The sequence below is a fragment of the Mesoplodon mirus genome (assembly GCF_964341445.2).
Source record: "Mesoplodon mirus genome assembly, chromosome: 7".
NCBI lineage: Eukaryota > Metazoa > Chordata > Mammalia > Artiodactyla > Ziphiidae > Mesoplodon > Mesoplodon mirus.
The window spans coordinates 136,453,475-136,468,991 of record NC_138983.1 but is presented as its reverse complement, the minus strand read 5'-3'; the positions used below and the strand labels follow the sequence as shown (position 1 = coordinate 136,468,991).

The following is a 15,517-nucleotide window of genomic DNA, read 5'->3' as shown; positions in this document are numbered from 1 at the left end:
CGCCTCCACGGCTTCGGCCAACCACTGACCGGATTTTGGTTTTGAACCCGCAGGTACGGAGGGCCGACTGTCCTGTGCCATTTTATGTCAGGGACTTGAGCAGCCCTGGGTACCCAGGGACGAATGTGTTGATCAGCAAAATGATACTTACTGGTTTACTTTAAAATATTCCAAGTCCTCCCTCCCCCCACCCCGGCTCCCTGAAGAGTGGGGAAAGATAGATGAAATTGGCCAAGTGATAACTTCTGAAATTGTGTGATAGGTGCACGGATTTGTTAGACTGTTTTCTGCTTTGGTGGATGTCTTCCATTTTTCAAAATAGAAAGTTAGAAAAATACATGAGACCCACATTTCCCGCAGTGGAGGTTCCCCCAGTCACGCTCCGGAACCAGCTCAGCCTCGCGAACGCCTTTGTCAGTGCTGTTCTTCCCCTCCAGGTGGCCATCACTGGGCAGCTTGGCGTGAAGCCCCAGACGGGCAGCAGCATCCCACTCACAGCCACTAACTTCCGTATCCAGGGCAAGGACGTGCTGCGGCTACCGCCCTCCTCCATCACCACGGACGCCAAAGGCCAGACTGTTCTGCGGATCACTCCAGACATGATGGCCACGTTGGCCAAGTCCCAGGTCACCACAGTCAAACTGACCCAGGACCTCTTTGGGACAGGCAGCGGCCCCACGGGCAAAGGCATCTCCGCTACCTTACACGTCACTTCCAACCCAGTCCACGCAGCTGACAGCCCTGCCAAGGCCAGTCCAGCCAGTGCCCCCTCATCCACTCCACCAGGGACCACTGTGGTCAAAGTGACTCCTGACCTCAAGCCAACAGAAGCCTCGAGTTCAGCTTTTCGCTTGATGCCAGCGCTTGGCGTGAGTGTGGCTGATCAGAAGGGGAAAAACACAGTGGCCTCATCTGAAGCCAAACCAGCCGCCACCATCCGCATCGTGCAGGGCCTGGGGGTGATGCCCCCCAAAGCAGGCCCGACCATCACGGTCGCAGCCCATGCCAAGCAAGGGCCCTCCGTGGCCAGTGGGTCTGGAACTGTCCATACGTCCGCGGTGCCCTTGCCCAGTGTGAATGCTGCCGTGTCCAAGACTGTGGCCGTGGCTTCTGGGGCTGCCAGCACCCCCATCAGCATCGGGACGGGAGCCCCTGCCGTGCGGCAGGTCCCCGTCAGCACCACGGTTGTTTCCACGTCCCAGGCTGTGAGTAACTTTGGTGGTGGAGACCAGCCCTTCTGCTTGGGAAGCTTCTCTTGTTGGGAGTGCAGACTAGAAGCCCTGTCTGTCTCCTCCTTTGACCCAAACAGGCTTATTTACTAAAATACTTTGCTGTTTAATACTGAGACAAATTTACGGAAGTGTAGCACGGGCATACGCTCTCATAAAAGTAAAACAGTGCAGGGCATGTACGTATGCATGTAGCTGATTCACCTTGTTATACAGCAGACACTAACACAACGTTGTGAAGCAGTTCTAATCCAATAAAGATGTTACAAAAAAGAAAGTAAACAGTGCAGAGGTACACGGAGTAAGTATGAAGTTCCTCTCACCACCTCCGGTTCTCCCTTCGTGATGCTCATCACTCATCGTGTTTTGGCATTTATCCTCCTAGTTCTTTTTCTGAGCGTTTTCCTATATATTTACGTGGTTTTAAAATCCCTATGAGAGACCTCAATCTGTGATTTGCTTTATTTAAACATTTAAAAATGTGTCTGGGGCCTCATTCCAGATCCTACGATACTTAGTATCTTGTTAAAAACCATTGCTACCGTGCGTGTTTGTGTACGTGAACATGTATCAGTATTTCAGGAGCAGAGGTTGCTGGCATGGGTCGGGGAGGTACACGTTGAAAGTTCTGAACTCCAGGTGTGTTAGCAAAAAGGCCACACCAGCCTGCACTCCATCAGCTGGTTTCCTGTTTTCCTCGTACCCTAACCTCGTGCTGGATATCCTGTTTTTTTAAACTTTATGTCCCTATCTTACTGGTAAAAAGAGAGTTCTTTTTCTGTTTCCTGGATCTTTAGTGAGGATGGGCAGCCATTCATCCAGAGGTTGGCGTGGGCTCTCCAGGGGTGAATAAGTCTTTGCCACTTTTCTTCTGGGGTATTTGGCCTTTTCGTATTGTGTGAGCTGGCACCAGCCTTTGTATCTTCTGCATATTAGTTCTTGTATGTGTAGAAAATATTTTCTTCCAGTCTGTCAATTTTTAACCTCGCATGTGAAGCCTTTTGCTCTGCAGGTATTTTATCTGATTAGATCCATAAACATTTTCTTTTACGGCTCCTAGTTTTCGTGTCTTGTGCCTTTCTTACTCCAGGGTTATAAAGATGTCAGCCCTCATTTTCATAAAATATTTTTAGAGTTTAAAAAAAATGTAATTGAGAAATCCATTTGAAATATATTTTTGTGAATGGCATGTGGTATAGATCTCATATTTTTCAAATTATTCTAACATCAACGATTAGTGTATCTCATCCCCACTAACTTGAGGTACTACCTTTATCATAAACCAGATTTCCATATCAACAGGTGTGTATCTGGGTGCATGTGTTTATTCTTTGCCCTCTAGATAAGGGGCACTGTTCTGTATGGTGGGTGCATCTGGACAGTATAAAATACAGTTTACTTTTCTAAGCAGGCAATATAGCAAAACCTCACTAATTTGGGTAAAATCCAGAGAATTAGTGGGAGGAAGGAGGACCTACACGGTAGTAAAGCCAACCAGCCAACGCTGAAGCTCAGTGTCGCTTTCAAGGAAATGTTTGTTTAGGTTCTCATATCAGAGAAGTTAAAATAAGAAAGCAAGGAGATGGTGCTTACTTGATCCACTTTTGTTTCTCTTGAGTCCTTCTGAAGCAGAAAGGTGAATCCAGCGGTATCTACCCTGTTGTCATCAATCAGGGTAACTGCAACCGGAGAGCATTTGGTGGGGCAGGAGGTACTGCGTGGTGCTGCCTGTCTGTCTGTCTAGGCAGCTGGTAGGCTAGTTCATGGAGGGACACAAGTTGGTGGATGGCTGGCCTGAAGCGCCCTTGTTCTCAACACTAGGGATTCTTAAGACGACCATAGAACCCTAGTAGGTTCCCTTGGAGGCCCCATCTGGCCGTGTTCTCTTGCCCACTGACGTCTTTCCGTGCTTTCTAGGGGCTACAGTTGAGCTCAGCTGTGGAGATCAGTGTGGTGCCCTGGTATACAGTTTTCCTCCTGAATGCCTGACTTCTTTAGAACCAGCTTGCCTGTGGGAAATGTTGATTCCTTTTCTTCGCATCTTGTTAGCTTCCCCTCTTGAATCATTTTTTAAAGTTGTATGTACACAGGATCCTACTGTATATAAATTTTATCATCAACCAAGGGTTAAAAACCAGGCAACCTAAAAACAGGCTGGTGTAGTGACCGAACCGCAGCCATCGTGAAATCCCAGAGATACCAGGTCTTTCCAGCTCCTTTTGTGTTCCTCTGGGACTTCTTATTAGCTGTGGGTTGGACTTCTCACGTGGTTGAGTTGATTACTGGTGTCCCCTGACTAACCTCCCTTACCTCTGGGAGAAACAGCACTCGGGGAACGTGTCCTGCTGCGTGCTCCCCAGCAGTGCGCCTGCTCGAGGGGAGCAGCAGTTATGCACCTACTGTATTCACTCCTGAGTGCCTCTGTCCTTGCTCAGTTCCTCCGCCTGGCTGTGTCCCCAGTGTTGGGGGTACGTGGATGAGTAAGACCCTCCCCTCTGGGCGCTCAGGCTCATACTGTGCCCAAGTGGACACACGCTTTCCTTGGTGGTTCAGGCACATGTCTTGCCCCGATGACGGCAGGTGCGTGCGGCTGTTCTGCCTCCTGAGGCAGGAGAGAGGAGGCTCACGGCTGCTGGGTGGCACTGGGTGATGCTGGGTGGCGCTGGGTGACGCTGGGTGGCGCTGGGTGACGCTGCGTGGCGGTCTTTCTCTCCTTCCATTCCATAAACCCAGTTGCTTTGTCTCTCTAGGGGAAGCTGCCTACGCGGATCACAGTTCCGCTGTCTGTCATTAGCCAGCCCATGAAGGGCAAGGGTGTGGTCACAGCCCCCATCATCAAAGGCAACCTTGGAGCCAAGTAAGTGCTGTAGAGGGTTGGGCGGGCGGTGGGGGGGACGCCTAGACGTGGAGGGGAAGGCGGCTGGTTTCCCAGGCTCCTTCGTTGTGCTCAGCAGTGAGTCTCGAGCACCCTGCGTTGTTTTAGGTGCTGTGGATACAGCAGTGATTAAAACAGACAGAAGTTGGTGCTGCCTTCAGGCTTATACTGTAGAGTGAGTGGGAGAGGAATAGTGAGTTAAAGTACTGTGTGGCCGGTGACGTGCTCTAGGGACAGCACGGGAGGGCACAGGCGGAGCTGGGTGGGGGGTGGGCGTGCCACAGCTGGGGGCAGTCCGCAGCATGGGCGTTAGGGAAGACCTTGCCTCGATGTCTGAGCCCTGGGCTGTGATGATGGCTCAGAGGTGAGGGCCTCCTGGGGGACTGGGCGTCTCGTGGCTCTGACTTAGATGGGGATGGAGGGCATGAGGAGATGAGTCTGCTGCTCTCGGGGCGGCTGCCTTGGCAGGGCCGGGTTTCTGGTCAGGAGTGCACACCTGCTGGGGCCCCGTCCGTTCCTCCTGCTGGTCGCGGAGCGGATACAGGGCCGTTTCATCCAAGGCACCGGGAGCCTTTGGCCTTGCTCTCCTCTCTGACATGGGGAGCATAGAAGCTGGAAGAAAGGCGGTCTCGGCAGCCGGTTTCCCTTTCGGTCCAGAGTGCCGGGGTCTTCCGCTGGCCCCAGACCTGGCCTCGTGCTGGCCCGGCCCGGCCGCGCCTCAGCCCCGCTTCCCCTCTGCAGCCTCGGCGGGCTGGGCCGCAACATCATCCTCACCACCATGCCAGCAGGCACGAAGCTCGTTGCTGGCAACAAGCCGGTTAGTCTCCTCACCGCCCAGCAGTTGCAGCAGCTCCGGCAGCAGGGCCAGGCCACACAGGTGAGGTCCGGGCGCCGCTGCGCGCGTCGGGCGGCCCCCTTGCCCGCGCTGCTCGCCCGCAGCTGACGGGCCGTGGGCAGTCCGCCGACCAGACGCTCTTTCCGCAAACAGGTGCGCATCCAGACTGTCCCCGCATCCCACCTTCAACAAGGAACAGCTTCTGGCCCCTCCAGAGCCGTCTCCACGGTCGTCGTGACCACAGCCCCGTCTCCTAAACAGGCACCTGAACAGCAGTGACTCTCAGGGAGGAAGATGGTGGCCGCGAAAGCCACACCCGGTCGGCCTTCTGGCTGAAAGGGAGGAGCGGGTGTTGCATCGCCCCCCGGGCACGGCTGTCTGGGAAAGGCCAGCGGAGGGACCATGGCGGCCCGGCTGTCGCTCGGCGGGGAGTGCGTTGCGCCAGGTGCGCAGGGGTTGCGAGGTCTGTTCTGTCTGGTCCAGGAGAAGCTCCTCGGGTGGGGTCGTGGGAGGGCGCCGTGGCCACACAAGCCCACTTGTCTCCTGGAGCGAGGCTCTGAGGACGGGCGGACGGTGAGAAGGTGTGCAGACGGCAGACGAGGCTCGTGCTGTGCGGGTTTATTTAGCTCTGGTGTTCTCTGTGGCTGGTGGTCTAGTTAGGAGCTCTGTGTCCAGGCATTTTTATGTAACTTATTTTTTTAAAGAACATCTTGTGCATCCTTATCAAGTAGAAACCTGGGCTTAGCATGCCCCCTCCCCCCGCAACTGATTATTTATTCTTTTGACCAGAATGAGAGAAGAGCAAGATTCTTAGTAAGTTGGAGGCTTACTTGATCTCTGCATGGTAACAGAGAGGCCGTGAGGTGGGGGAGAAACGTGGGAAGTGAGGTCAGGTGGGCCCACTGAAATGGGATTAGTTTGGCAGCCCTTCTTAAAGACGGGCTGATCGAACCTGTTCACACGCGAGTCCAGGGCTAGTGGACAGAGCAGGCAGACGCCAGCAGAGATGCTGCTTTTGCAGCACAAGCTTTATTGCAGTTCAGAGATGATACGTTTTGCTTTGTTCCAGAGCAAGAGTCAGCAAACCATGCCCCTTGGGCTGGCTACCCAGTTTTGTAAATAAAGCTTTGTTGAAACACAGCCCGTGCCCATTCATTTATGTACTGCCTATGGCTGCTTTCAGTTAGAAGGCAGAACTGAGTAGTTGTCATAGAGACCACACGGCCCCAAGCCTGAAATGTTTCTTATGTGACCTATTAGGTAGAGCTTTGCTCGCTTCTGCTGCAGAGTAGAGGTGGGGAGAAGGGTTAGGGGGTGGGTGCAGCCACGAGGGGGAGAAGGGTTAGGGGGTGGGAGCAGCCACGAGGCAGCACCAGTCACAGAGGAGGCGGGTCTGGGTTTACAGTCACTTGCTCCTGGCTGCTTCACGGTTCTCAGCCTCCATCGAGCTATAGGCGGAACTCAGAATGATATTTTAAAATGTAATTAAAAGCACTGATTATTGACAGTGTACGCCTCTTTCGTATTGGAGCAGGGGTTGGGTGGTGAAGCTTTTCTGTAATGACAGGGCTTCCCTGTCTTTTTTGAAAGTATCCAGATTATTAAAAATGTATCCCTAACTCATGGAAATTTAGTGATGATCTTTGACGGGGTCTCTGTGAGGAAGTGGAGTTGGGGGGCAAATAATTGGAATGGCTTCCTTTGGAGCGGTTGCTGGGTGGAAGCTGAGTGATCAGGCAACTTGCAGTGGTGCAGAGAAAGAGTGGCTCACTGGGGTACATGGTCATTTGATGCATAAAGCAGTTCTGTAAAACAGACATGACCATCCCTGTTCTAACTGTGAGAAAATCCAAGCCTGAGTTGAAGTTAAAGAGAACCAAGCTGTGAGTGCAGTCTTTTAATTCAGGTGCCCTTTCTGCTGCCTTCCTGTGGGGACGTGGCTGTGATGTGTCCTGGTGAGACGTGGGGACCGTCCGGAGCTGGGAGTGGTGAGCCTGGATTATAAAGAGCAGAGGTGAATTGGCAGGGGTGAGATTGAGCTTTTGGTGGGTGGTAGGAGGCTGGCGCAGAAGTAAGATTGGTAATGGGGAGAGGCGGAGACTGCCGGGAAGGAAAAGACTGGTTTTTGACCTGAGTGGAGGGAGAACACGTCTGCGTGGCATTACTTCCTAGAGCACATGTCACATGAAAACCCCGTGTGCCGGTTTCCAAACGAGAAAGATGTAGAAGCTTGAGGGATCCTGGCTCTGGCATTTACTGCTGGTTAAAACAAACCTCTTTTGAATTTACTTAACAAATGATTTCATCATTTGTTCAGTCTCAACCCTAAGCTCCACTCTTACTTGCTGAAGTCACTTGACTCTGCCTGTCTCCTTGGTGCCCGCAGATATTTACATCCTAGCCCGCGGGTTAGTTTCAGGATGCCGGTGGTAGGTGTGACCCGGTGCTTCCTGCCCAGCCTGCCCTTGGGTCCCAGAGGATGGCATCCCCTGCCAGAGTTGCTTGGGTGACACCACTGGTGTTTGCACCAGGCATGGTTCCTTGCGTGCAGACCCCAGGGGTCTTGTAGAGACATGGTAGCTGATGGGTGTTTTGGGGGGAACAATTCCAGAAGAGCCTGGTTCAGAGGCTCAGAGGCTGATGAAATTATTCAGACCATGTACCTGAGACTAGATTTGGTGAATGGCATTGTGATCGGTTTGTACTTTATCACCACATCTGAGAATATTTATGCAGGTTGATCACTTCCATGCAGGTATACCAAACAGTGCTTGTCAGGTGCATCAGAACAAACTTTAATACTTTGTACCTGACCGTCACACCTGAGCCCCTCACTGTCTAGAAAATGCTGCATTTCCTTAAAGTGTTCTGTTCCCTCCCCACTTTTAAAATCTAAGATGGAGATCTTTACTGTGAAAGTAAACCCGCGACTGTGTTCCTTCTTCCCACCTCCAGTCCCTGAGGCAAGAACAGGTTTTACATTAATGGCCAACAGTAGAACTGGCTGAATAGAACATGCTTCATTCAGGACTTGCCGAATGAACATTTGGGTTCCTGTTCAGCGGGCAGGCCAAAGTGGGTCCTGAAAGGGGGCTCCCGGGTTCTCTTCTCAAAATTCAGTGTCTTCAAGTAGCTCATTCTTAATCCCTAAGATGTGGCTTCGACCCTGAGATGCTGGCTGACCGTGGGAGGTTGCCTTTCATGTAAGTACAGCATTCTTTCCAAAGAGCATATGTGCTTCACACAGCTGATCCCTGCCGTGTTGGTGTGAAGTAGCGGAGGGCATAGCAGGAGAGAAGCTAGCCTCTGAGTCCTACTTGAAGGCTGGCTTTAGGACTTCGTGGCTGTGTGGCCTTAGGCTGATCCGGTTCTCTGAAGAGCCCTGATGTTCTTGCAGTACAGGTGGTTGTGAGAATCAAACGAGATAGAATGCAATTTAAGGTCTGGGAAATACTGTACAAATGAATGGCACCGTGGGGTCCCTATGACCTCTCAGATTTGTCCTAACCCACTTTTATCAGTTTACAGAGCTTGATTAACTGTCCGCGTTCTTTTGTACTGTCACTGTCTTTGTGCCTGGATTCTCTGTGCCTGGAATGTGCTTTTCTGTAGGGCAGCCCCCAAACACACACCTTCTCCTCCCTGCCTTCGTTTCCCATGGTATCTGTACTTACCCCTTAGGGCACCAGTCACCCTGCACATAACTGCTTATATCTCTCCCTTTAGACTGTGAATTCTTTGCTGGACACATAGTTCGTTAATCCTTAACAGCCATTTCAGTGCTGGTGCAAAGTAGATGATTAATAAATGTTTGTTGAAGGAAACGTAAAGAAAAAAACGAACAGGTCCGGAACCAAGATTCGAGTATCAAGACTTTATGTCACTAGTTCAAGATTCACATCCTTTGCAGGATTCTTATCTTTTGCTTTCAGCTATGTTGAAATTCAAGGCCTTCCATAACCTGACATTTTCCTCTCTACCTCATTATAGACGTTTCCTGTCAGCACCCTCTTACTAGGGTACTTTTGAGAAGTCAGAATATCTGGGTTCCAGCTCTCAGCTGGACCACTCACTGGTCTCCTGATTTAACCCAAAAAGTCACCTTTGGCCCAACGTCGTCACTTATCAACAGTGAGTGGTATTGCAGAACTCCGGAACGTTGTGATTAGTTAGGAGATGCTTAGCAAGTAATGTTTAAAATACCAAAGCTCGTGAATTATTTTATTTTAAAAAATACGGATTAGAATTATATCTCTAAAATAAAGGCTCTGTCATTCACTTTCTGATAAGAAAGTACCTGCCTTCTTGAGGGAAAAAGGGCTAAATTATCAAAAGCAGTGAATTCTGCTGGAGTCATATCCTGAATTCACCCATGAGGCCACTTCCTGTTCTGAAACTTTCAGAGTCTGAGTTCTCTTCACACTGAGACACAAATACAGGCTTGCTTCGTTTTTCTCTACAAAGTATACCACACCAGCACAGACTTTAGTTGGTTAAACGAGCAGATGCAAATATACAGACTCTTGGGAGCGGATCACAATGGGGGTTTCAGTGGAGGAAGTGAGCCACCCCATTGACCACCAGCTGTGCACCCGGAGGACACGCCATCCTCCGCCGGTGATTGATGGCCTCCCCTAGTCCTCGTCAGAGCCGCTCAGGAGGGCCTTCTGGTAGGTGTGATCCGACTTCAGCTTCTGAATCCCAATGATTTCTCTGTCTCCAGGCCTCTTTACCCGTGTCAGGAAGCTGTAACGGGGAGACAATAACTGCAGATGGAGCGAGCCCCAAGTTGCCTTATTCCCTCACCCGAGGATGCGAAGGCATCCGCCGGCCCTTAGAGCATGTTTTTTATGTCTCTATCAGATAAATACTGTGGTGACTCATCTGCGTCTCCGATTTCTTAGACAACGCTCTTCGGTGGTGAAGGGACTCACGGTCACTTAAAGGTCAGTGATGTAACTGAGACTCAGCTTAGTTCCCCCGCCCCGCAATTGGTTGATTCACTGACCGGGCAGTAGAACTCAGAGAAACCATGGCCTGCTCTCCCTTCTGTTTGGTCCGTGTGGAACTCTCTCTGGGTGAAGTGTCCCTGCTTTGGGTAGGGGAATCGGGAACTAGGAAGGAACAGAGGCGGCTCTGACGACACAGGACTAGCAGGACCGGGTGTGTGGTGGTTAAAGAGCCGGGCTCTGCCGTTTACCCCTTGGGTGACCTTGATCCAGTTCCTCAGTCTTTTGAAGCCCTGGTTTCCCCGTCTATAAACGTCACGTGCCTCCTTTATAAAGTGAGCATGAAGTGGGGTAACTTACACACTTGAAGTGCTGACCACAGTGCTGGGACACAGTCAGTGCCTAGGAATTACTAGCTACTCTGGTAGCCTCGGGAGAGCGAGCGCCGTCGTGAGTGCTTGCTGCTGTGGTGTCTTACCTGACCGTCACATGTCCCTGGGAAGTAGGGCAAATCCAGGAGTAAGGTGTTGGGCTCTGAATGAACCAGGGACACAGCAGGGACTGCGGTTCAGTACTGATGCCTAACGCAGAGTTTTTCCTGTCAAACTGCGGACTTAAAATCCGTCAGAACTGCATTCAAAACCTGGGTCTGTGAGGTCGCGGTGACCAGACAGACGGTCCTTTAACTTCTCAGACTTCAGCACCCTCACGTGCAGGCATAGAGTGCCTTGCACAGAGCTTGGCATATAGTTGGCCCTCCCTCATTAAGTGGTAGACGTTAGCACTGCTTAGTTATGAAGGGTGGGGCGTGGAGGTAAAGAAGATGTAGTGTAATACATTTCGGGGACGGAGCGGGTTAGGACAAACTTGGCAAAAATCATCTTCTCTTGGACATACCAGTAAACCAGCGAGTAGCTGATGGCCACAATGCAGAGGGCGGCCAAGTAGTGCCAGCAGAAGCACATGGTGATGAACATGATGTTGGCGTCATCTTTCTGGTCCCATTCGGGTGCTCCAAAAAGCGGGAACAGCACAAACCCGATCTGGTGGATTATACAGAGAAGCCAGCCTTGTCATTAGGTGGGCCTGAGAAGCCCCCTAGCCCCCTGTGGCTGCCAGAGTGTCTGTAGTTGCCCGGACAACTCATTCCCCGTGCCTCTGTTAGCATCACACGGCCTCTGCACAGGACGTTGCTCCGTTAGCTCTGGTTTTAGTGTGGCCTTACTTAAAATTTCAGGGCCCACATTTCAGATGGACAGTTTTTAGCAAGTAGAGGCTGTACGTGGTGTCAGTACCTCTGCTGGGAAGGGCAGGCAGGGAGATCCTCGGCCTGCTGGCTACCTGTGCTCTGGTGACGCTTGTTTATGCGTCAGCAGGATATCGATGGCTAAAGTCACGTAGGTCAGGGGTGGGCATGAGCAGAGAAGTGGCTTCTGACCCCCTTCGAGTGGACGCGCTCAGCGGGCCGGCTTCGTCCTTGCACCCGGTGAGGAGCATGGTTTTGAATAATTACCTGCCAGAACCAGGTGCCCTGGAGGATAACGAGGCTGGTACGGAAGAGTTCCAGCACGATGTTGTCCCGGAGGATCACTTCCAAGGTGAGGCTGACAGCCCCTGCGAACACGGCACACAGCAGGAGGGAGTGGATGTGCTGGTCCAGCGGTGGCCGGTGGTGGACATGGTGGTACAAGAGGAAGCCTGTGTGGAGCAGGGGATGCTGTTGGGCCCGCCCTCGCCCCAGGGGATCGTTCCCAGCTTCAGCCTGACTAGGAAGTGTCTGTCTGGCACTTAGGAAGTCCGTTTATGTGACAATCTAGGGCAACAAACCCATGCGGGTTATTGTGGGTGTGGGTGTGTAAGCAGGTATAAGCAGCAGAGGATGAATCTTAACACCTCTTTACCAAATCTGTGGTAGGTAGTGTTCAGTCCAGGATGGGAAGGGGAGATGTTGCTGATTTGTGACCAGCTGCGTGTGTGTACTTGACATTCAGTTTTACCCTCGTTCAACCTTTTTTCAGTTCTTCCTGAGGTTCAGAAGTCAACGAGGGGGTTGGATTACAACATGCTTTCTCTCATCCAGTTAACATGAGTTGCGTTGGGAGATGTGTCCTAGCCGCTGGGTGGGAGTCCGGACAGTGACAGCGCAAGGTTGGGGTGGAGCACGGAGAACCGCTCCCCTAACCAGAGGGTCACCCCCTTGCGTGATGGCACCCCGCCAGTACTTCGTGCGGAGGACGGGGCGGGGGCGGGCGCTGGGCGGGCAGGGGGGCTTGGTGCTCGGTCAGCCAGAGCCCTGGCTAAAAGCCTCGTGCTTTCCTGCGCTGCTTTATGGAACGTGCCGCCTGTACCATCCAGAGCACAGGATCAAGTCCTGTGTAGGATTCTGAAGCTCAGAGACTAAGGTTTTCTGGGGAAGATGATTAAACTTGCAATATTTCTGATCTGCGGTGCGCCAGTCCCTCTAAGTCTCCGCCCACACCACCCAGTCACCTTCATTGGAAACTGCCACAGCCATGACCAGTCTGTCCAGCCCCAAGGGGATGTGGGAGATGAGGTAGGTCAGCATGTCCACGAGTCCCGAGACCCCAAAGAACAGGTACATGGTGCTGTGCTGCCAGTTCATGAGCTTTACCCAGTGGTTCTCGTGGGACAGGTGGAGGTGGGGCCCATCCGGAACAAACTGCTCTGCCAGCATGCCTGCAGGGAAACGGGAGTGGAGGTTAGGGAGGGAGGAACAGCTCCAAGACAAATAGGCGGCGAAGGTGGCCCACGGCTTGTGGACCTACTCTGCCGCCTCAGATGCAGCTGTTGCAGGATAAAATACGTATTTGCTGAGGAACCTGTGCAGACATGTTGCCTTTGTTGCCGTTCCTTTGGGGGAGGGGGGAGAGGCAATAGGAACGCAGCCACTGAGGCCCTCAGGACATTTTCCAGCAGTTGGGATGACAGCAAGGCATTGTCTCTTAAGCGAGAGTGTGGCTGATGCATTCTCTGTGGGTCCCCTCTGCCAAGCGAGCCATGAGATAAACCTGGAAAGGAACGATGAGGTGGAAAATGATAGAATGCCAGCGAGACACACTGCAGGTGGAGATAGCCGTGGCAAGCCCAGCGACTCCCGGGTGTGTGCTTTTCCTGCGCCCGGGGCGAGCTCGGAGCTGAGGGTCCCTCCCATGGCGCTCGGCCTCTGTCCCAGACGCTGGGAGAACAAGGCCAAGACCACACCTTGGTGATCCTGGCCACCCTGTAGCTCAGGAGACGGGGCGGGCACACAGGTGAAGCAGTGCCACAGGGCAGCTCTCACTTCTTGGGAGCAAAAGATTCGCCTTTTGCCTGGTGCCCAGAATGTTCTCGGACCCTAGGATAAGTCCTCCGGGACAACGTTCTGGACCCTGTTTCCCAAACGTTTCTTTCTCAACCCAGATACCCCCTCCTATTTTTTAAAATATTTATTATTTATTTACTTATTTGGCTGCACCGGGTCTTTGTTGCGGCGTGTGGGGTCTTTGTTGCCATGTGCGGGCTCTTGGTTGTGGCATGTGGGATCTAGTTCCCCGACCAGGGGTCAGACCCGGACCCCGTGCAGTGGGAGTGCAGGGCCTTAACCACTGGACCACCAGGGAAGTCCCCAGCCCCTTTCTGAATTCATGTATAAAGGATGAACGTGCTGGTGGAAGCAACCCAGGAAAAAGACGTCCCAGTGACAGGAGAGCAGAGGGCCTTTGAGAGCAGGGCCTGTGTCTGTTCCCCCCCCTGCACCCAGACAGCGAGTTCCTGGCACGTGGCAGAGGCCCAAGAGACCGTTGTTGGGTGAGTAGTATTTTCACATAGCAAGGAGGCCAAATATCATTTTTCTAGCTTTTCTAAGGCCAAGTTGATGCTGTCCTTTACCGTTTAAGCCACACGGGCCCTATCTTTTCGCAGCTTCAGAGAGACGACAAAGCCTTTGCGATGCCTGGGTGACTGGTGAAGGGGACATTCAGCTAGACCGTGACCTTTGCTCACTCCACGGGGAGCTACTGCCCTTGCTTCCGTTCCCTGGAGAAACTGTAGGCCAAAGGGGACAGGTGGCAGGATGTAGCGGCAGGGTGAGCTCCCTCCTCAGTCACGTGACGGGCTGGTCCTGACAAGGAATCCTGTCTGCTCTTGACACCGCTTGTTCCGCGAGGGCCACCAGTGGGCTGGATGGCTGTCAGGTGACCATGGGAGTGGGTGGGTTTGTTGGAATGGGGTGCAGTGAAGGAAAGTCCCCCTCAGACAGCTGTCTGTTGGCTTTTCTCACTTTCTTCCACTGCCTCTCTGACTAGCCTTCCAGCATGAATCCCCATCTCTAAGCGCTTGAGATTTGGGGATGGAGGGTACAAGTTGGGTGTTAACTACTCCTGAGATTCTAGTGGAGGGAGACAGCTGGGGGGAAAAATGACTTTTCGAAAACTAAGCTCCGTTTAGTACCTTCTCATAACTTACGTACATGAGCTTAACTCTAATTTGTTCTTCTTTTTCTCTTTTTCTGTTTTGTCTTTATCATAAAGCATGTCTTCTATTTCTACAACTTATGCCTGTGTTCCTACAAATTATACCTGTATCCTTCTAGGGCAAAGAATGCTGCAATCTATGTGGTAGTTTTTCATAGTGTGAAACTTAGAACTATGATGTAAGGTGCTATTAACCTGTCAACGTTACTAAGCTCGGTACACAATAGATGCTATGGTAAAATATTTAGCGCCCCAAATTGTTGTTATGTTATCCCTGCCAGTGGAGACATCCATTTTTCACAGGGTCCAGGAAGTGGGTTACGGGTTCTGGGTATCACAAGGAGATCCCGGGGCCAAATGACCCCTTCCTTACCGATGACTGAAAATAAAGTTCTGATGGCGGCCTCAATGACCTCAAGACGCTGATAGTGGTGAGTCAGTCGGCTTCTCTTCCCCTTTTGGTGAAAGTACTTCAGTGGGTACTTCACTGACCACCACAGTCCAACTATCAAGAAGAAGCTCCCTGGGAGAGCGTGGCCCTTGAAATTTGCCATCGGGGTCCCAGGATACCTAAACAATAAAGGGACAGCTGTTAGGTGGCCGAATGGGGAAGACATAAATGGATAATTTGGCAGGAAACACAGTCCATGACCGAGGATTCCGAGCTGTAAGCCATATTGAGAAGGAGCCCCTTATTCTCATAGAATAAGCCTGTGTTACGTCATTGAAGTCTTGTCCGCTCAGTGAGTTACAAGCCCAGGAGAATACCACTGGCCCTGAGGCTTTAAAAACGTGGGTAAAATAGAAGGGAGGAGAAGGAGGATGGGTAAATACTTCCTGATCTTAGAGTAGAAAAGCGTTTCTAAACATAGAGGTAAAGGAGGGAACTAGAAAAGAGAAAGTCATCTGCATAAGCATTTTACATATAAAACACATTAAAAGGCAAACCATTTGGGAAAACGTTTGCAATAGCCGTGATAAATGGATATTCCACTACAGAGCCTTTACAAGTTAATAAGAAAAAGACCGTAGAAGAATGGGCAGAAGACACAAACCACATAATTCACAGAATAACACAAATTGATAATAAATCACTGTAAAGATAACGCAAATGAAAAAATATTTTTCACCTAATTTGAAAAATTGAGGGTTTTAAT

The 15,517-nt window shown here is 51.5% G+C and overlaps 2 protein-coding genes across 3 annotated transcripts in view; one reads left to right on the top strand and one right to left on the bottom strand.

Moving 5' to 3' along the window:
* NFRKB (nuclear factor related to kappaB binding protein) overlaps nt 1-6,568 on the top strand; it is a 35,963-nt gene extending 29,395 nt beyond the window's left edge. For both annotated transcript variants that reach the window (XM_082627964.1, XM_082627963.1), the window contains exons 24-27: nt 438-1,205; nt 3,980-4,086; nt 4,846-4,981; nt 5,093-6,568. In XM_082627964.1, the coding sequence (XP_082484090.1) occupies nt 438-1,205; nt 3,980-4,086; nt 4,846-4,981; nt 5,093-5,218 (1,137 nt within the window). In that variant the 3' untranslated portion in view covers nt 5,219-6,568. The remainder of the gene's footprint in view (nt 1-437; nt 1,206-3,979; nt 4,087-4,845; nt 4,982-5,092) is intronic.
* Nucleotides 6,569-8,778: 2,210 nt separating this feature from the next.
* TMEM45B (transmembrane protein 45B) overlaps nt 8,779-15,517 on the bottom strand; it is a 28,409-nt gene continuing 21,670 nt past the window's right edge. The window contains exons 2-6 of the mRNA XM_082628390.1: nt 14,734-14,930; nt 12,379-12,585; nt 11,402-11,586; nt 10,786-10,931; nt 8,779-9,685 (exon numbers count right to left, since the gene is read on the bottom strand). Of these exons, the coding sequence (XP_082484516.1) occupies nt 9,574-9,685; nt 10,786-10,931; nt 11,402-11,586; nt 12,379-12,585; nt 14,734-14,914 (831 nt within the window). The 5' untranslated portion in view covers nt 14,915-14,930 and the 3' untranslated portion in view covers nt 8,779-9,573. The remainder of the gene's footprint in view (nt 9,686-10,785; nt 10,932-11,401; nt 11,587-12,378; nt 12,586-14,733; nt 14,931-15,517) is intronic.